The sequence below is a fragment of the Hippocampus guttulatus genome, chromosome 11, assembly GCF_054856545.1.
Source record: "Hippocampus guttulatus isolate MCC_2025c chromosome 11, RoL_Hgut_1.0, whole genome shotgun sequence".
Taxonomy (NCBI): domain Eukaryota; kingdom Metazoa; phylum Chordata; class Actinopteri; order Syngnathiformes; family Syngnathidae; genus Hippocampus; species Hippocampus guttulatus.
This window is the reverse complement of record NC_141271.1, coordinates 14,899,138-14,920,264: the sequence shown is the minus strand read 5'-3', so window position 1 is coordinate 14,920,264 and position 21,127 is coordinate 14,899,138. Positions and strand designations below refer to the sequence as shown.

The 21,127-nt window shown below is 41.3% G+C and overlaps 2 protein-coding genes and 1 long non-coding RNA gene across 8 annotated transcripts; 2 read left to right on the top strand and 1 right to left on the bottom strand.

The window, feature by feature from the left end:
* The first annotated feature begins 207 nt into the window (after positions 1 to 207).
* On the top strand, positions 208 to 8,047 carry LOC147198282 (RCC1 and BTB domain-containing protein 1-like). Of its 5 annotated transcripts, none has more exons than XM_086124231.1 (12): positions 208 to 338; positions 1,300 to 1,527; positions 2,332 to 2,482; positions 2,573 to 2,739; positions 3,396 to 3,554; positions 3,634 to 3,741; positions 4,389 to 4,531; positions 4,855 to 5,045; positions 5,436 to 5,562; positions 6,100 to 6,251; positions 6,330 to 6,460; positions 6,561 to 8,047. In XM_086124231.1, exons 2-12 carry the CDS (start codon positions 1,402 to 1,404, stop codon positions 6,699 to 6,701), a joined length of 1,596 nt encoding a protein of 531 aa, XP_085980357.1. In that variant the 5' UTR covers positions 208 to 338; positions 1,300 to 1,401; the 3' UTR covers positions 6,702 to 8,047. The 5 variants fall into 5 exon arrangements, with proteins under 5 accessions (XP_085980357.1, XP_085980355.1, XP_085980359.1 ...); XM_086124229.1 differs by having other exon boundaries at positions 1,295 to 1,527; XM_086124233.1 differs by having other exon boundaries at positions 224 to 387.
* A 3,907-nt stretch (positions 8,048 to 11,954) lies between these two features.
* LOC147198281 (uncharacterized) lies at positions 11,955 to 20,598 on the bottom strand. 2 transcript variants are annotated; one of them, XM_086124359.1, is made up of 8 exons: positions 18,346 to 18,695; positions 17,642 to 17,819; positions 16,714 to 16,769; positions 16,546 to 16,625; positions 15,765 to 15,843; positions 15,007 to 15,141; positions 14,842 to 14,913; positions 11,955 to 13,038 (listed from the first exon to the last, which is right to left on the bottom strand). In XM_086124359.1, exons 1-8 carry the CDS (start codon positions 18,527 to 18,529, stop codon positions 12,962 to 12,964), a joined length of 861 nt encoding a protein of 286 aa, XP_085980485.1. In that variant the 5' UTR covers positions 18,530 to 18,695; the 3' UTR covers positions 11,955 to 12,961. The 2 variants fall into 2 exon arrangements, with proteins under 2 accessions (XP_085980485.1, XP_085980484.1); XM_086124358.1 differs by lacking the exons at positions 17,642 to 17,819; positions 18,346 to 18,695 and adding an exon at positions 20,033 to 20,598.
* On the top strand, positions 19,483 to 21,127 carry LOC147198280 (uncharacterized). Its single transcript, XR_015102332.1, has 2 exons — positions 19,483 to 19,657; positions 20,545 to 21,127. It is a non-coding gene; the product is annotated as an uncharacterized LOC147198280 (long non-coding RNA).

The window sequence follows — 21,127 nt, the reverse complement described above, 5'->3', positions numbered from 1 at the left end:
CACCACAACAAGCCATGGTCCACAGAGAGCTTCCACGGCATGAGGGGTATCTCATTGTTCATACTTTAGGTATCCATCAGCAGCATGGATAGGTCAGGAAGCACACATCGAACACGCTGAAGACAGTCATCGATTTGCGTTTCAATCCAAACAGGCCAGCTCTGTAATCGATTAGTTTTCCTGCGTCATCGTGTGACTTCCGCAAAAACAAGCGTCGGTTCAGCTCAAACTCAGTTTAATTGCCAGTGTGGACTGACTGGTGGCTCGTCGCTCCTGGTCCGCTGTTGTAAACATGAGTGACTGACGGCCACATTGGACGCTCGGGTGCCATGGTGAAGGTAACAATTAGATCGCCTTCTCCCGAGCCCGCGCGCACATTTGTAACAGGTGAATTTTTGTCGAAAACAAGTTATTTGTCTTCGTTGACTGCGAAATAGCTAACTAGCTTAGCCGCCACTTTCCAAACGGATTTGGAAACTACTCGCTCGGTCGGCGGCTGTTTTTTTTTTCCTGCGGTGTCAGCCGGTTTGCTGAGTTGTGTGTTCGTAACAATGGCCACAATTTGTTTCCCCTCCACCCGCCGATCATCGTACCAGAGATGTGAAAAAAATATACATATTTTTTCCAATTCCAAACGCAAACGGTTTCTTCTTAGCTACGACTGACTGCTAATAGTGTTCCTCTAACAAGTCTCCAAGGGAGCGTGTTGTGAATGCTGTTATTCTACTCTCAAACTCAAATTTATTTTCATCTTTTCGCCCATTTTTGGTCCTCTACTCATTCGAGTTCAACCCAGTCAGACTTGAAAATAGTCACTATATTCAAAATATTCGGATTTATATTTTTTAACTAACTAAACTAAAACTATCCAGGTGTTAGTATGGTTAAATCAAAGTCCAGACCTTAATCCAATTAAGAATCTGTGGAAAGATCTGAAAACTACAGTTCACAAATGCTGTCAATCTAATCTGCCAGAGCTGGAGCTGTTTTGGAAGGAAGAATGGGCAAACATTTCAGTCTCTAGCTGTGCAAAACTAATAGACATACCACCCCCCATTAATGCCATTAATCTGGTCCGGCCCCTCCCTAAATATTCCAATAATCTGTTGCATATTTTCAATACATTTAAAAATTAAATAGAATGAAAGATGTCAAAGTAGTGACAGTGACTTACTTCTTGCCCACAATTGATCTGCAGGTCTGTGGCCCGATCACAAGATCAGCTGATTCCCCTCTGTGTGGTCATCTGTGCATGGCTGTTTGTTGTAAAAATACTGAGAGATCTTGTTTGCAGAACAGGCAGCCTCCACCTGCCGGGCCTCTCTCCCTTGGCTTTTGTTTGAGGGCTGCACCCCGCCCCGCAGCCTGCTGACCCCAGAGTGACCGACACACAAGGACAAAATGGTGGATGTGGCAAAATGGCCTCTCTTCAGTCTGATGGCTCCCCAGGAGCTGGCCTGCATCTGGAAAGCCTGTGTTTTTGGCGCGGCTGCCAATGAGGCCATCTTCATCACCAGTGACGATGAGGTGGGTGGGTGTATGCGGTGTTGCCAGCCCAGTTTGAAGTCGACTGTCAAACTACACACAAAACAAAGAGAATTAAACCTTGCGTATTTAAGCGATCAATTACCGGTAACAACATTGCATTAAGAATGGTCAGCTACCTTAATGCTAACATAAGGGACAACACCATTGACATGCTAACAGTTAGCATTGATAATTGCACTTTTAGAACCGTTTAAGCAATGGATATTCAAACCCAAATGTTGGAGCAACACTTATAGACTGAAAATTTGAAGGTGCTCACGGGCATATTGTTAACCCTCTGAGACAGGTGTCACTCATTTTTGTAGCGGGCCACATTATAGTTATGGAGGGCTATTATGACTGTGAACCCATATGCAGAAAAGTGGTGAAGATTGCACGACTGTCTGTGTCCTATGTGTTGTGTTATTTTGTTATTTTGACTTCAAAATGGCGCCACGTGAGTTGCTGCCTTTCCAGCAGCTCCTATATATTGTTGTTCTACTTCTTCCTTTCATAACTTTGCTGCTGTGAATCAGGAATTTCTCCATTGCGAGACTAATAAAGGTTTTCTTATATCTTATATCTTCTTATACTGTACATGTATGGTTTTTACATGATCACATTTACACAACAAATTCATGTGGTTCCACTAGGTTGCTGTAATGCCCTTTGATTGATACTACCAGGTTTTGAAGTGGACACACGCACACGCACACGCACACGCACACACACACACACACAGACGTGGCTGTTTGCTCGGATAACTGTAAGCTCTTCTTGTTTGATTTGCTCTGCCCGGTCCAGGTGTACGTGTTTGGACTCAACTGCAGCAACTGCCTGGGCACCGGAGACAACCAGAGCACCATCGCACCCAAGAAGCTGGACTTCCTGAGTGGCAGGAAGGTGATCAGCATGAGTTACGGCAGCGGCCCGCACGTCCTGCTGGCCACTGAGGGTATCGCCAACGCGTCGTTTTCCTGTCGACTGTCGTAAAATTACATCTGGTATTCATTTTCTTTTTGTGGAATCTTTTTTGCTGTTTCAGACGGCGAGCTCTTTGCCTGGGGGCACAACAGCTACAGCCAGCTGGGGAACGGGACCACCAACCAAGGGCTGGCGCCGGTGCTCGTGTCGGCCAACCTGCTCAACAGGAAGGTGACCGAGGTGGCCTGCGGCTCGCACCACTCCATGGCGCTCACTGAATTAGGAGAGGTAGGCACACTCCCTTTCTAGATCTGCGGAGGCTCATTTTTAGTCACATAGACTACAACTAGTGGATTACTGACTCAGTCTTATCCAGACTTCCCATGACATCCCCCCAAAAAACCAGAATAAAATTCTATGTATTGCAGGGGTGATGAGAAAATGTTTGCTCATGGGCCGCCTCACTCATTAATATTGACTTACCTGCTAGCACTGATATGTTTGAAAGAGTAAGTATTTACTTGCCCATCCAGACCACTTTCATTTCCGTTTCATGATAGAGTCTATCAAAAAATTTTGATTATTTTCCAATACTGTTGCATAAAAAATAAAGTTATACACAATTTACGATAGTAAGTCCACTTTCTTATCCACAAATCATATTTTGAAATATATTACCAGCAGTTATGCATAATATACGATTAGACTGTAAAGTATACCACGAGGCTCAACTATTAAAATAGTTAACGTGAATATGTTTTTTAGATTGTAGTTAAATCAAGTCGAAATAAAACAATGTAAAGATTAGAAACGGTCTCCGAGGCACATCAGAAGTACCATAGCTTTTCGTCAAAAGTCAACATTATCCTTGTAAAGCATATCCAGGTGTACCTAATAATGTGACTTTTATTTATTTATTTTTTGTCTTTCTTCCTTACTGTCAGGTATACGCGTGGGGGTACAACAACTGCGGCCAGGTGGGCTCCGGTTCCACAGCCACCCAACCTCACCCGCGTCGCGTTTCCAGCGGCCTTCAGAACAAGATTGTGGTCGGCATCGTCTGCGGCCAGACCTCATCCATGGCGGTGGTGGACAACGGCGAGGTGACAACGCGTTGTTCTTCGCTCTCCATCCAGTTGAATGTCGTTCCGGTCTGACTCGGTCGCTTGACCGCTTGGGCAGGTGTACGGCTGGGGCTACAACGGCAACGGTCAGCTCGGACTGGGGAATAGCGGCAACCAATTGGCTCCGTCTCGAATCCTCGGTTTGCAGGGCTTGTGTGTGCAGCAGGTGAGGGCTTACACTGGAGGCTACGGTTACGTTCGTGAACATATTCAAAGATGAATACGGCAATGATGGTATTATTCATGAACCAACTCACCTTTTCGCATGTCTTGACACTCGTTTCACTTACGACATGAGTAGACCTGCAAAAATGTCTCTTGAGAAGCCTGCCGTTTCTGACTCTCCGGGCCTGGAAGTTTGGATGATGTGAAGCATTCTTTACAGGAACAAAACATTTTTCTCTAGGATTCAAATTAAACCATAAGTTATTTTAGAAAAGCACAATGTTAAACAAAACAGTGGGTATTACTTTGTAAACACAAATGTGTATATATTGTTTTTTTTTAAAAAAGTATAGTCAATGTATTTCTGTCAAAATATTTGAATATTTTTGATTTTTTTTAGTTATTAATATTAGTTTTTTAGTATTATTATTGATTTTTTTAGCATTACTGTTTTGCTTTTATTGTGTCGTTTTATCTCTGAACTTGTGGCACGCCAATGATCTCATCATTTTCTTTCCTTGAGCAATGTAGATCATTTCTCATTGTATAATTGCAAAATCAAATCATGCAAGGCATTATCTACTCCCAAATTGCATTTCAAGGGGCGTGTGTATTCCACACCTAATCTTGTTGTTGTTTCCATTCCAGATTGTGTGTGGATACGCGCACGCATTAGCACTGACGGATGAAGGCATCCTGTACGCTTGGGGCGCCAACACGTACGGCCAACTGGGCACGGGCAACAGGAGCAACCAGCTGAGCCCCGTGCAGATCATGAGCGAGAAGGGAAGGTGCGACATCATTTTGATGTGGTGGGAAAAAAATCTCACCGGCTATTTGAAATCTCAGATTGACCAACAGGCCCAACACTTTCGAGTTTGAATATTAATAACCCCATCCGACAATGTTGAGCTACTCAAATTGTACATAATGCTTAGAATGAGAAACAATTCATCCTACACAGCCTCAACAGACGCTTCTTGTTTGCTCTAAAAAGAAAAATTGATGTAGCAGCGGTAAGCATGCCGGCTTTTTTGGAACGCGCGGTAATGAATGCAAAGAAAAAGGCACCACCTGTACCGACGGCGCTCCCCCTGTTTTGTTTGCGCTGCAGGATCGTGGAGGTGGCCGCCTGTCACTCCACGCACACGTCGGCCGCCAAGACGCAGAGCGGCCAGGTGTACATGTGGGGCCAGTGCAGGGGGCAGTCCATCGTGCTGCCCCACCTCACGCACTTTGCCTGCACCGACGACGTCTTTGCCTGCTTTGCCACACCCTCGGTGATGTGGAGGCTTCTGTCCATGGGTGAGATTCCGATGCACGCAAATGTTCCGCTACCTGCACTTGTGACATCCCTGCGTTTTTTTGTTGTTGTTGTTGGGGTTTTTTTTTTCAATTGATCATCTGAGAGTTTGAAAAAGAATCGAATTGCAACATGCAATTTCTTTTTCAAGGTCAACCTCCCGTGTCTACACGACACAAGCGATAAAATAATCTGGATTCCAATAAACAATTCAATTATTCACCTACTAACCGCTTTGACTTGCCGTGTTTGAAACATTCTCCGCAACTTCAGTCACTACATGCGAATGTAAGTAGGGCAAGTCATGTTTCGTTGAAATCAAGCCGGCACCAAGAAGTGGGATAGGCGATAAGTCGAGGCTCTGTTCTCATGTGGGATCTCCCCTTTTGCAGAGTTTGACGACTTTCCGACGGTGGCTCAGTCTCTCAAAAAGGAGTTTGACAACCCCGAGACGGCCGACCTCAAGTTCTGCGTAGATGGCAAATACATCTACGTCCACAAAGCAGTTCTCAAAATCAGGTCAGACTCGCCTCAAGGCACATCGGGGGTGTGGTGGGGGCAGCATTCAGTCGAACTTTAAATAAGACAGAGGACAGACAGAAAAATGGCTTTCTCCTCATTTACGATTCGATTCTTCAAAACTTTGCAACCAGGAGCATGTTGTTGTTGTTGTTACTTTAGCCGGCTACAGATTTGTAACCGCCATGCGAGCGATTTTGTTCATTGAAGGTCTAAGTGACCTCTTGTTTATCTGTTGTAGTTTGGGACAAGGAAACAACAACGGGCAAGGGAAAGATAAAAAAAATTGCCTTCCCACATCTCCGAACGTCATGTAGCACCGGTCTCCTAGTTAGCGTAGGTCAAGTTCTATTTTCTTTTTTATTTTCATTAAATAGTTGATAGGTTCCATATAGAAAAACGCAAATAGGTGAATTTGTTTGCTTGTTGATTTTTGTCGTGTTCATTTGTGTGAATGTACTTTTTGGAACTCCAACCACAGCATTTGATTTGAAAATTCAGCCATGCTGTGATTCCGTGTCTGCGTTCCGTTTCAAGGTGTGAACACTTCCGCTCCATGTTCCAATCGCACTGGAACGAAGATCTGAAGGAGGTGATCGAAATCGACCAGTTCTCCTTCCCAGTATATCGCTCCTTCCTGGAGTTCCTCTACACGGACAATGTGGAGCTGCCGCCAGAGGACGCCATCGGTCAGTCCCCGAAACGCAGACGGGTGAAACTCCACCCGGCGCCCGCGTCCTTTCTAAAGCGAAATGATGTGTGTGCAGGACTTCTGGACTTGGCCACGTCCTACTGCGAGAACCGCCTGAAGCGCCTGTGCCAGCACATCATCAAGAGCGGCATCACGGTGGAGAACGCCTTCACGCTGCTGTCGGCCGCCGTGCGCTACGACGCTGAGGTCTGCCTTTGACGGCTCGTGTGTTCTTAAAAAAAAAAAAGAAGAAGAAAAGGTTTTCCATGTCGTTGAGTGAAATTGCGCTTCAATTGTTGGTCATCAGGATCTGGAGGAATTCTGCTTCAAGTTTTGCGTCAACCACCTGACTCGAGTGACACAGACGGACGCCTTCTGCCAGATTGACGGCGACTTACTCAAGGACTTCATTTGTCGAGCCAGCCGCTGCGGCGCATTCAAGAACTGACCTGGAAATGCTGTGACATCGGTGACATCCAATCATTCCCTTTTTTTTTTTTTTAGAATGTAGATTTGAAAGACATTCAACTGACCAAGCAACTTTTGGCACTTTTTCTACTTCTTATGCTTAAGACGATTTGCACTTGTGGACAGATGTCAATCAGTTAGCACTTTTTCGGAAAGCCGTTACAAAGCATTTACTCCACGTCCATCTCAAGAGCCGTGCACTAGGAAGTACTGGATTTCATGATCTGAAGTGTTGCCTCACTTTGTTTTACTGGTAATGCTGAATTGCACAGCTGAGGACAAGGGGAACATGAGTCTATCAATTTGAAGGTGGTCATCAAAGATTTTGACCAAATGCTCAAATCACTTAAGAATTTATTTGCAGCGCACTCGTTATTTTTGTCATTCATTCGACATCCTACGAGTGTGCTGATTTGTTTTTCCAGTGAGGAAAAAGAGCATATTAGTACATGACAGTGGGCCAGCCTGAAGATGGGTATAGAGAAATGGACAATGGCTTTGCATTAAGAGGCTCCAGTGTCAAACTGAGGGACAAAGTGCACAGGCACATTGACCTTAAAATGGATTGAGTTGGATGGAAAAAGCATTCCAGTGGCTTTCGCTCCACTTGGACATACACAACAGACAGAACTGACGTCAAGACCCTTTCGGTCTGTTAAGAGGCAAAGAAATGCACAATTTCCACATGAGTTAGTTATTTAAGCAGCAGCTGACGAAAGAATTTGACTGGCGCGTTTGGTTTTTTTTTGTGGTGCATCTATTGTGTTGAACTTGATGTTAATATCACTTGAGACAGATATGAGATAACTATGAGTTGCTCAAGTGAGTGACAACACCTTCAAGGCTATCAAGTGGGCGACCGCGACCCCCCCAGAGGGTCCAGCCGTGTCGCCCAGCACTCCAGGTTCACCACCTATATGATATAAACTCGCCCGAAAGCCAGCTGGAGTCCTTCCGTTCAATTACCTGGATCCACTCAACGCCACTTTCCAGCAGTTCTTTGACTGCTTGCTGGCGGGACTTTGCTTCCGAGAAGTGCAGCATCCACTGGCATCTTTCATCTCGAGGGTTTTTTTTCGTCCCTACCTCAGGGCTTTGTTGGTCAAGGAAGGATGAGACTGTCATTGGGCGTGTGCGAAAGATTTGTATTGTGCAAGCGTATGGAGGGTTGTTCCCACCTACCAGGTATCCGAGTCATTCATTTACTCACCTGCAAATATTTGGAGGCATCTACCTGTATGCTTTTTGTACTTGTAACATTGTTTAGGATTCCCATCAAAAAATTACACATTTGTTTTTACACCATTAAACGGAATTTGACTTTAATGTTTAAATGGAATTCTTTCTGATTGAGAAAACAAAAACAAAAAAGTTCAAATGCGTACATATTTGAAAAGGAATAGAAGTACCACTTATATACTTCTGATAATATGTAACTTTCAATGAGCAACATACTGATCTACAAATCTTACTCATATATGAGCTAATACAATAGAAATGATCAGTCTCGGCAATATCTTGGACATTCGTGAAAAGGACAAAAAAAATGACAAAACGGCCATAGCCCCCCCCCCCCCAAAAAAAATGTATAGTAAGGCGTTTTTGGATGAAATTTTTAGCCGAAAAAAAACGACCATGTAAAGTAAGTAGTTTCTCGCCCCAACAAACGGCCATGTATCTTAAGCCATTTTTAACTGAAAAAAACGACCATGTATAGTAAGGCGTTTTTAACTGAAGAAAATGACCATGTATAGTAAGGCGTTTTTAACTGAAGAAAATGACCATGTATAGCAAGGCGTTTTTAGCCGAAAAAAACGACCATGTATAAAGGAGTTTTCGGCCGAAAAATACGACCATGTATAGTAAGGCGTTTTTAACTGAAGAAAATGACCATGTATAGCAAGGCGTTTTTAGCCGAAAAAAACGACCATGTATAAAGGAGTTTTCGGCCGAAAAATACGACCATGTATAGTAAGGCGTTTTTAACTGAAGAAAATGACCATGTATAGCAAGGCGTTTTTAGCCGAAAAAAACGACCATGTATAAAGGAGTTTTCGGCCGAAAAATACGACCATGTATAGTAAGGCGTTTTTAGGCCGAAAAAAACGACATAGTATAGTAAGGCGTTTTTAGCCCGAAAAAAACGACATAATATAGTAAGGCGTTTTTAGGCTGAAAAAAAGACATAGTATAGTAAGGTTATTTTTAAGCCGAAAAAAACGACATAGTATAGTAAGGCGTTTTTAGGCCGAAAAAAAACGACATAGTATAGTAAGGCTTTTTTAGCCCGAAAAAAACGACATAAGGCGTTTTTAGCCCAAAAAACAACCATGTATAGTCAGGCGTTTTTGGCCGAAAAAAACGACCATGTATAGTAAGGAGTTTTTAGCCCAAAAAAACAACCATGTATAGCAAGGCGTTTTTGGCTGAAAAAAACGACCATGTATAGTCAAGCGTTTTTGGCCTAAAAAAACAACCATGTATAGTAAGGCGTTTTTAGACGAAAAAAACGACCATGTATAGCAAGGCGTTTTTAACCGAAAAAAACGACCATGTATAGTCAGGCGTTTTTGGCCGAAAAAAACGACCATGTTATAGTAAGGCATTTTTAGCCAAAAAAAACGACCATGTTATAGTAAGGCATTTTTAGCCCAAAAAAAAACAACCATGTATAGTCAGGCAATTTTGGCCGAAAAAAACAACCATGTATCGTAAGGAGTTTTTGGCCGAAAAAAACGACCATGTATAGCAAGGCGTTTTTAGCCGGAAAAAAAACGACCATGTAAAGTAAGGCGTTTTTAGCCGAAAAAAACAACCATGTATATATAGTTAGGCATTTTTGGCCGAAAAAAACAACAATGTACAGCAAGGCGTTTTTAGCCCAAAAAAACGACCATGTATAGTAAGGAGTTTTTGGCCGAAAAAAACGACCATGTATCGCAAGGCATTTTTATCCCGAAAAAAACGACATAGTATAGCAAGGCGTTTTTATCCCGAAAAAAACGACATAGTATAGTAGGGCGTTTTTAGCTTAAAAAAATGACATAGTATAGTAAGGCGTTTTTAAGCCGAAAAAACCAACATAGTATAGTAAGGCGTTTTTAGGCCGAAAAAACGACATAGTATAGTAAGGCGTTTTTATCCCGAAAAAAACGACATTGTATAGTAAGGCGTTTTTAGCTTAAAAAAATGACATAGTATAATAAGGCGTTTTTAGCCCAAAGAAACGACATAGTATAGTAAGGCGTTTTTATCCCGAAAAAAACGACATAGTATAGTAAGGCGTTTTTAGCTTAAAAAAATGACATAGTATAGTAAGGCGTTTTTAAGCCGAAAAAACCAACATAGTATAGTAAGGCGTTTTTAGGCCGAAAAAAACGACATAGTATAATAAGGCGTTTTTAGCCCAAAAAAACGACATAGTATAGTAAGGCGTTTTTAGCAAAAAAAAACGACATAGTATAGTAAGGCGTTTTTAGCAACAAAAAAAAACGACATAGTATAGTAAGGCGTTTTTAGCCCGAAAAAATCGACATAGTATAGTAAGGCGTTTTTAGCCCGAAAAAAACGACATAGTATAGTAAGGCGTTTTTTAGTCGAAAAAATCGACCATGTATAGTAAGGCGTTTTCAGCCCGAAAAAAAACGACATAGTATAGTATGGCGTTTTTAGCCCGAAAAAAACGACATAGTATATATAGTAAGGCGTATTTAGCCCGAAAAAAACGACAAAGTATAGTAAGGCGTTTTTAGCCTAAAAAAAAGACATAGTATAGTAAGGCGTTTTTAAGCCGAAAAAAACGACATAGTATAGTAAGGCGTTTTTAGCCCGAAAAAAACGACATAGTATAGTAAGGCGTTTTTAGCCCGAAAAAAACGACATAGTATATATAGTAAGGCGTATTTAGCCCGAAAAAAACGACAAAGTATAGTAAGGCGTTTTTAGCCTAAAAAAAAGACATAGTATAGTAAGGCGTTTTTAAGCCGAAAAAAACGACATAGTATAGTAAGGCGTTTTTAGCCCGAAAAAAACGACATAGTATAGTAAGGCGTTTTTAGCCACAAAAAACGACATAGTATAGTAAGGCGTATTTAGCCCGAAAAAAACGACATAGTATAGTAAGGCGTTTTTAGCCTAAAAAAACGACAGTATAGTAAGGCGTTTTTAAGCCGAAAAAAACGACAGTATAGTAAGGCGTTTTTAGCCCGAAAAAAACGACATAGTATAGTTAGGCGTTTTTAGGCCGAAAAAAACGACATGGTATAGTAAGGTCTTTTTAGGCAGAAAAAAACGACATAGTATAGTAAGGCGTTTTTAGCCCGAAAAAAACGACATGGTATAGTAATGCGTTTTTAGCCTAAAAAAAAGACATAGTATAGTAAGGCGTTTTTAAGCCGAAAAAAACGACATAGTATAGTAAGGCGTTTTTAGGCCGAAAAAAACGACATAGTATAGTAAGGCGTTTTTAGCCCGAAAAAAACAACAAAGTATAGTAAGGCGTTTTTAGCCTAAAAAAAAGACATAGTATAGTAAGGCGTTTTTAAGCCGAAAAAAACGACATAGTATAGTAAGGCGTTTTTAGCCCGAAAAAAACGACATAGTATAGTAAGGCGTTTTTAGCCCGAAAAAAACGACATAGTATAGTAATGCGTTTTTAGCTAAAAAAAACGATATAGTATAGTAAGGCGTTTTTAGCCACAAAAAACGACATAGTATAGTAAGGCGTATTTAGCCCGAAAAAAACGACATAGTATAGTAAGGCGTTTTTAGCCTAAAAAAACGACAGTATAGTAAGGCGTTTTTAAGCCGAAAAAACCGACAGTATAGTAAGGCGTTTTTAGCCCGAAAAAAACGACATAGTATAGTTAGGCGTTTTTAGGCCGAAAAAAACGACATAGTATAGTAAGGCGTTTTAAGCCGAAAAAAACGACATAGTATAGTCAGGCGTTTTTAAGCCGAAAAAAACGACATAGTACAGTAAGGCGTTTTTAGCCCAAAAAAACGACATAGTATAGTAAGGCGTTTTTAGCCCGAAAAAAACGACATAGTATAGTTAGGCGTTTTTTTCGGCTCAAAAACGCCTTGCTATACATGATGGTCGTTTTTTTCAGTTAAAAAAACCTTACTATACATGGTCGTCTTTTTCGGTTAAAAACGCCTCACTATATTTGGTCGGTTTTTTTGTTCATCCCTACCTCAGGGCTTCGTTGGTCAAGGAAGGATGAGACTGTCATTGGGCGTGTGCAAATGATTTGTATTGTGCAAGCGTATGGAGGGTTGTTCCCACCTACCAGGTATCCTAGTCATTCATTTACTCACCTGCAAATATTTGGAGGCATCTACCTGTATGCTTTTTGTCCTTGGAACATTGTTTAGGATTCCCATCAAAAAATGACACTTTTTTTTTTTACACCATTAAACGGAATTTGACTTTAACGTTTAAATGGAATTCTTTCTGACTGAGAAAACAAAAACAAAAAAATTCAAATGCGTACATATTTGAAAAGGAATAGAAGTACCACTTTATATACTTCTGATCCTATGTAACTATCAATGAGCAACATACTGATCTACAAATCTTACTCATATATGAGCAAATACAATAGAAATGATCAGTCTCAGCAATATCTTGGACATTCGTGAAAAGAAGGACAAAAAAAAAAGACAAAACAGCCATAGACAACCCACCCCCCCCCCCCTCCCAAAACAAACTACCGATAACTTACTGTAATTCCACAAACTTTCTTGACCCCGGTTCAAAATATATACCGGTATTGTTCTGGCCTTTTAATGACGTTGCACTGTTTTAAGTTCCATACTATCACTACCACTTTTATTTTAGACATTGCAAAGTACACAAATGGCTCATTTTGGGTCGATTTTCCAAACACGTGGATTGCCCCTCACCTCTGTGCAGTACTTTCGGGATAATTAAACTGGAGTAAACACACAAGAGTTGGGGTGAGTTCGAAGAATAAAAAACATTGCTGTAGTGGCCAAGTGACTCAAAAATAAAAAGCAAGGCAGTAAAACAACCCGTACCGGAAAGAAACTGGAGTGGTCATACTGGAAAAACCCCGGAACACTAACGGGCATTTTTACAGAGAAGCAAAGAGGACGGAAAAAAAAAAGTTTCAGAAGCCAATGTGGTGTGCAACACAAGACATTCAGGTGTGAGGTATGCAATGGAGGGTTTCTGATTGACGGTGGTGGTGTGGTACAGTGTGGGGAAAGTGGCCATCAACTCCTCAGCAAAGATGTGACTTCCCGCAACGCTGCGAGGGAGTTTTCCACCGCCACCTGTTTCTGCTCCAACTCTGTCAAAAGCACAAAGGTGACATTCAGACACAAAACGATAATGGCATTGAAAAACGGCTACATTAACAAAGAAAAAAAAATACACAGTGTAACCAAAATCGATTTGTAAAGTTGCAAAAGACGAAGTACCGGTACTTTCATTCAGAAGGTAAAAGGTGTAATTTTCAGAACAAGGTGATTCTAAGAAACAGCCATACTTACAAAAAGTGTGACTGAATGAAGAAAAAAGGTTGGGCGATGGAAACCGGAAAATATTTACTGTGGAGTGACTTTTTCGGTTAAAAACGCCTTACTATACATGGTCGTTTTTTTTCGGCTAAAAACATATTGCTATACATGGTCGTTTTTTTCGGCTAAAACGCCTTACTATACATGGTCGTTTTTTTTCGGCTAAAACGCTTTACTATACATGGCCGTTTTTTTCGGCTAAAAACGCCTTACTATACATGGTCGTTTTTTTCGGTTAAAAACGCCTTACTATACATGGTGGTTTTTTTGGGCTAAAAACGCCTTGCTATACATGGTCGTTATTTTTCGGCTAAAAACGCCTTAATATACTATGTCGTTTTTTTTCCGGCTTAAAAACGCCTTACTATACATGGTCGTTTTTTTCGGTTAAAAACGCCTTACTATACATGGTGGTTTTTTTGGGCTAAAAACATATTGCTATACATGGTCGTTTTTTTCGGCTAAAACGCCTTACTATACATGGTCGTTTTTTTTCGGCTAAAACGCTTTACTATACATGGCCGTTTTTTTCGGCTAAAAACGCCTTACTATACATGGTCGTTTTTTTCGGTTAAAAACGCCTTACTATACATGGTGGTTTTTTTGGGCTAAAAACGCCTTGCTATACATGGTCGTTATTTTTCGGCTAAAAACGCCTTAATATACTATGTCGTTTTTTTCCGGCTTAAAAACGCCTTACTATACATGGTCGTTTTTTTCGGTTAAAAACGCCTTACTATACATGGTGGTTTTTTTGGGCTAAAAACGCCTTGCTATACATGGTCGTTATTTTTCGGCTAAAAACGCCTTAATATACATGGTCGTTTATTTCGGCCAAAAGCATTTACTATACATGGTTGTTTTTTTACGGCTAAAAACGCCTTGCTATACATGGTCGTTCTTTTCGGCGAAAACGCCTTCCTATACATGGCCGTTTTTTTCGGCTAAAAACGCCTTACTATATATGGTCGTTGCTTTCGGTTAAAAACGCCTTGTTATACATGGTCGGTTTGTTTCGACCAAAAACGCTTGACTATACATGGTCGTTTTTTTCGGCCAAAAACGCCTTACTATACATGGTCGTTTTTTTCGGCTAAAAACGCCTTAATATACTTGGTCGTTCTTTTCGGCGAAAACGCCTTCCTATACATGGCCGTTTTTTTCGGCTAAAAACGCCTTACTATACATGGTCGTTGCTTTCGGTTAAAAACGCCTTGTTATACATGGTCGGTTTTTTTCGACCAAAAACGCTTGACTATACATGGTCGTTTTTTTCGGACAAAAACGCGTTATTAAACATGGTAGTTTTTTTCGGTTAAAAACGCCTTGCTATACATGGTCGTTTTTTCGGCTAAAAACGCCTTACTATACATGGTCGTTTTTTTTCGGCCAATAACACTTACTATACATTGTCGTTTTTTTCGGCTAAAACGCCTTGCTATATACATGGTCGTTTTTTTTGGCTAAAAACGCCTTGCTATACATGGTCGTTTTTTTCGGCTAAAAAAGAATTTGACATCGCTGATCTAGCTTGACACTAAAGTCCCAATCAAGCTTGTTGTGTGCGCACTCACCTTTTTCCTGTTTTCTCAGCAGCTCTGTCATTTTGCCAGAGGCCATCATCACTTTGAACGCCACAACGAAATCTGTAGACAGCAACACGCGTTTTTTGTTTGTTTGTTTTTTGGGACGTCTGCCGTGAAGCAGTCAACCCGTCTCATGGACATGAGTCAATCAACCTTGCTGGCTGGCCTGCTCGTTCTGGATCCTCAGGGAGACGTCCTTCATGTGGGTGAGGAAATCGCTGAAGATGGCGTCCGTGCATCCTGCCGTGTTGCAGTGGCCCCAGAAGGTCGCCGCGTCCACGTCGTGCTCTGTTTTTCATGTCACACGTGGTCGTTTTAGCCGTTCATTTGTACAGCGGCAAAAATATTTGTTCCCGTGGCTCCATTGGCAGGAAAGAAAGCAAGCGCATTCAATCCAATTCGTTCTCAAATGTCAAAAGTTCAACTTGGCGCTCCATTTTGCAAACGAATAAACATTCTGGACAGATTGAATTGGGTTCGGTGCAGACCAAAGTTTCTTATTGGTGTCATGTACTTATGGTACAAATATATTCCCTCGCATGCATTTTTCCAGTTCAAATATTGCTGACGAAACATGTAGCGATGTACGAATTAGTTTCCTTTCCGATGTAGCTAGTGTCGTGTTATTTTGCATTTTTTCCTCTTCAGACACGCATTAATTTGTCTATTCCCGCCTGACTAAAAAAAGTGTCACCGGAGAATAAAGTTGCGATTCTCAAATTCCTTTGTCATAATATAAGTTTCTTCCCAGGTAAAAGATGGATTATTTGATTGACTTAAAATCATAATTTTGCGACTATTTTTGGAAATATCTTTTTTTTTTCTCTCGAAAAGAATTCATAATTTTAGGAGGGAGTTCCCTCCTAGTTTGACAACCCCTGATCTGCACCGTCATCGCGTCAGCTCTCTACCTTGGTCTCGCTCAACTTTCACATCTACGCCATTGGTGGGGGTCTTCTCAAGATGGGGCAAAGTTTGGGACTTGGAATCCTGAGGGGGAACATCTGCGTTACAACATTGTCGCATTTACTCTACGACAGGTGGATGAGTTCGAAAAGTACTGGGCTGGAAAATGGAAAAGAGGGGAAGCGTGTGGCAAACTTTGCTCCAAATTATGAACCAAATTCTATCGCGTGTCTCTTGCCCTGTTTATTGAAGGGCTGCCACTTCGAATCTTCTGAAATTCAGATTTCATCTCGCCTTATTTGTTGCTCAGCACATTTGTAAAAGAACACATTTTTCTCTTCCGTCTTCTATCGACGTCCTCCTCTCACGCGGCTTCCCGAGTGTTCGCACATCAAACACACCATGGTGGCTTATTAGCAGTCACAAAAAAACAAAAAACAAAACAATGATGTCATGCTTTGGATCCTTTCTGGATGAGAACCAAAGAAAGATTGAGTCACGAATGTATGGGATTCTTTGTGAAGATTTTTTTTAAATGTGCAAAATCCGACGATGGAGGAAAACTAAGACAACATCCTGAGAGAGGGGATCTTTTTTATCGGATATCGGAATCGGATAACAACTGGGACGTACAAAAACTGAGGTTTGACTGGACTTGAAAAGAACCAAACCTTACAAAGTGATTACGGATCGATCATCATCAACCCTGACAAGTGCAAGAAAAAGTAGAGGAAAAACAAACAGGTGTTCTTGAAATGATGCCGACACAAAAATGATGCCACTTACGTGCCACGGCCTTAAGTTGAAACTTTCATCTAAATCGGCATCCTCAATTGGGGCTAAAATTTGAGAGGGCTCCTCCTCACCTGTTGAAGGAAAAAAAAAGCAAAAAGCAAGGCATCAATCAAAGTATTTCAAAGCATATTCTGATATAAAAAATGAAAAAGCCACAACCTGAACTTGAGCAATCTGACAAAATCTTCCTTTTTTTTGAGGACACGTTGGCCTGCCTGGAACACACAAATGTGACAACAATGCATAAAACAATTCAGCCTTTACAAATAATAGGTCAACTTTCAATTTAAAAAAAAATGCTGGCCATTTGGTACGAGATTCCATCGACGTTTTTGGGAGCAGAGCAAGAAACTGGGCTCGATAAACTCTGAACTTGGTTTACACATCAACCCATATGTAAGTATGTACGTGTGATTAAAAGTTTTAACAGTGATTGAACATAACATCTATGCAACTAATTGCATTATTATACCAAACAAAAGAAAGCTAGAGTTTAGAGCAGGGGTGCCCATTACGTCGATCGGGATCGACCGTTAGATCGCTGACTGGTCCCAAGTCGATCGCGAACGGTGTGTAGAGGAGAAAAAAAAACCCAAACATACATTTGTGTGTCTTTCTGCATGTAAGTAAATATATATTTTTGTGTTACACAATTTTTGTCAACACATACACAGTACAAGCCTTGAGCAGTGCATCTGACTTGACACACTTCTGCAAAAGATTTCTCACAATCTTCTCTAAATCACTAACCAGAAAAGGACACGCGGGCTTGTCAGTTTGGTACAAGGCTAAGAATGTCTCGACTGTACTGGCAATTGATCTGAAGAAGGACAGTTTGTTGTCAACTTGTCATTGACTGCCTCAAGGACTGTTTTATAGGAGTTGCTAGTGGGCCTGTTTGAACCCCTCCCAATGAACCACATGAAGACCACAACTACCAATATTCAAAAGACCCATCCCAGTATCATCCTCAATTTGCTTTGACAGCTTTTCATAGAAAGGCCAGTCCACTGAGAGACCATCCATTGAAACCTGCAATCGGCCATTTCTACGAAGATCTGATGTTGATGCATTAAAATCAACACACTTCAGCATCCATAGGATTTCTGCATTGAGAGTCTCTGTCCCCCCAGTAAGAATCTTGCTTTGAACTGCTCCTCCCGAAGTCTGAAGACTGGTAGTGGTAGCGGTGGTGGTGGTCTTATCACAGTCACCCTGGACGAGTGTGTCAATGTTCCCCAGAACTGATGACACAGACCTCATTGCTGAAAAAAAAAAGAACAGGAAAATTATCAGCTTCAACCTTGACGCTAGGTGTCGTCTTTAATTTCGTGCCTCATAACGGCCCTACCCCTGATGCATGTGCTAGGTTACCTTCTTGAAAGTAGTTCGCATTACAACATTTTGCGAAGAATATCGAAGATTTGTACTTTGGTTTCTACCTCCGCGCCAGTAACATCCAATATGGCGGTCTCGCAGATATGCTAGTGGCATAGTGTATCTGCTAGCGTCAAGTGTGTTATCGGCTTTTAACATCTTTTCTTCCTGGGGACGAGGTTTACAGAACATTTTCTACAGGGACGATGTAAATTAGTATATAAACATTGCCACCTGGTTACGAGGTCGAAAACAGTACAACATATGTAGCAATATAGGCCTACACAGATGCACAGACAGTACAAAACACAGGACAGAAAACTACGATCAACTCATTTACAGACAACTACGCCCGCTAATTATATACAGTATGTTATAATGAAAATGGGGCTGAAAATGGACGATGTGACATACCTTTCATGTGCTTAGAGCCTTTTGCGTGAGTAGTCAGCGCCGAAACACCCAATCTTCTCACGGAGATGCTCTTCTTACACACTCGGCAGTAGGCCGACGTCTTTTCCTCAGCAACTTTTCCGACCCAATCACGGAACTCCGGCTTGTCCAGCCACGCCACTTGAAAATAGCATTGTCCCGGCATATTTGTCTGTTACTTGTTGAGGTCGATAACTTCGATGAATAGATTTTTCCAGAAAATACGGGAATTGTTTGCAGAGCCGGCAACCAAACCATCCATTGACTGCCCCAGCACGGAGTCGAGCTCTTGTTACCCGAAATGATCCGACGTGATCACGTGACCATAATCGGAACTGATCGGAGACGACGGGAAAAGCAGAGCGGGAACCAGGAAGGAATGTAGCCCGACAGTAGGGTTTGAGGGGAAGGGCGCCAGCGCATTTTCCGACAAAACTATTAATTGGAGGGGTGGGGAAAATGACATTAAAAAATAAAATGAACTCCACAGATTTTTTTAAGGATTTTTTTTATTTTAGAAGCTTTCCTGAAAATTAAGGACAATCAAGAACATCATTTTACAACTTCTTTTTTAATGGGGTTTTATGAACTTTAACACTTATACTCCCAACCCGTACGAACCCTGCCTTACTGATATCTGATCTCAGTGCTCGCCCCCCCCCCGCACACAAAATCCAATCACAAATCTAAAGGTCAGGCCCAGATCACTTTTATTTTAGATTTACTTCTTTTATTTAAATTCACTGCTATATAAAGTGTTGTACCTGTGCTGTGTCATGACTTTTAATTACTTATCGAAGATAGAATTATGCATTACAACGACAAAGCCATCGTTTTGATATAACGTAACTATGCCACCAACCCCATCACCCCGTGATTCAACGTTTGTATTCCGTTTTGATAGGAACCAGATTGAAGGTGGATGGGGGTGGGCGACAACATTGACTCTTTGGAAAAAGTAATTGCCGTAAATTCCCGATTAGTGCTGCGTCTTGACCATGCACAACTCAATGCTGAACTTGGTCAATTGTTTGTCAGGCGCATTGGAGGGCGACTAAAAGGGTCCTCGGAAAGATGTTTTTTTTTATCTTTATTGAACAAGTCAGAATACAATTCTCAGCAAACAGAAAACAAAACGAACGTGCTACCAATACATACACATTACAAACGTTTAAACAAAAAAGAAGAAGAAAAAATGGAAGCCAGGGGATTTTTAGACAACAATTTCAAAAAAGGAGCATATAGCCAGAGTCTTAACAGCTTTTTTGTTTTTGGAATCCATAATAGAGCTCAGGTACTGCTTTGTTTCTTCTTCAAAAATTAAGAAAAGAGGTTTTGAATTATTCCATCTGGATTTGTGGATATGGAACTTAGCGAGAATGATTATTAAATTTATAATGAAGGTTTGTTTAGTGTGTTTTCCTTATTTTTGTAGAACCCAAATAGTACATTTTTCCAGTATAGCATAAAGTCAGAGTCAAGTCCTCGGAAAGATGTGTGGAGTTCGTTATCGGGAGAAGCTGTCTGTTCAACTCGAAAACATTGAAGAAGAGTATACATTTTGATCTATTTATAAAACTCCACACGCAATTCTAAAACACAATCAAACACGCAAAGATGATAAAGAATCTCTCTTCTGTACGAGGTGACTAGCAAAAGAGAAGCTAACCTTTCGTAGGGTGCATGTTGTAAAGTTGTCTCTTTTGCCGTCAGCTCTTCGTCATGCAACTCGTGTAGTCTTCTTGTAATGATGCATCTTGAGGGAATCTCATACCTGCGGTCATTTGTTGCGATTCTGAAAAGGTTTCTGAGACCGACATCGTCCACTACACTAACCGGCCTGCAGTCCGCAGCTAACCACTTCGCTATGGCATTTGTTAGTTCCTCTTGCCTTTGATTCTCAGCAGTTGTCCCAGACCTTGCATTTAACGGAGTAAGGCAACGTCTGAGTTGATCCTTTCTTTCGTGAAAGCTACTGCTGACATCAACTCTGTGTATTGCATGTAGATGATATTTCAGACTGGATGTACTCCGGTGATAACAAAATCCAAAATTGCAGTGCCTACAAAACGCTTTACTTCTGTCGACTGCGCCGTCTGGAAGAATTTTAAAATAAAAATGGCCGTTTAAAAGTTCGGTCCCCTTACTCATGTTTGTTTTTCTGCAATTACTACTTTTCAGATTCCAGTATGGATAAACGCGTGGTTACTGAGCGCAATACCGGTGTAGATCAGATCGATTTGGAGAGGGTGGCTGCGCCAGCTCCTGACGTCACATCTTATGATTGGCTGGAGGGTGACGTTAAAGGTCGTGGTTGGTCCATTTTGCGGAAATGCGACTGGAGTTCTTCGAAGAAAAAAAGAATTTCGATAGAATTTTGATGCAGTATTCGATTCTAAAATATTCAACAGTGACAGCCCTCGTCCTAAGTAGCTAACTGCCAGGCCTTCCGTTTTGTCTCCCTCTGTTAGTCAGTTTTTTTCGATGCTAAGTTTCTTGGACACGTTTGTGTTTTTACATACTTGGCCAATAAAGCTGATGATAATGAAATATATGTATCCCCTTAATTTTGTATCATCCGCTCTTCTCGTCGTGTCGGAGCCAGAGGAATTTAGCAAACCATTCGGATTTTAGGTGGCGATTAATGTGTAGGTCGATTGCAAACAACGTACAGCTGCATACCGCCACCTACTGTACAAGAGTGTAACATTCATATCCGCACTTTTGCCATGTACAGTACTCATTAAATTTGTTTCCCTCAAAA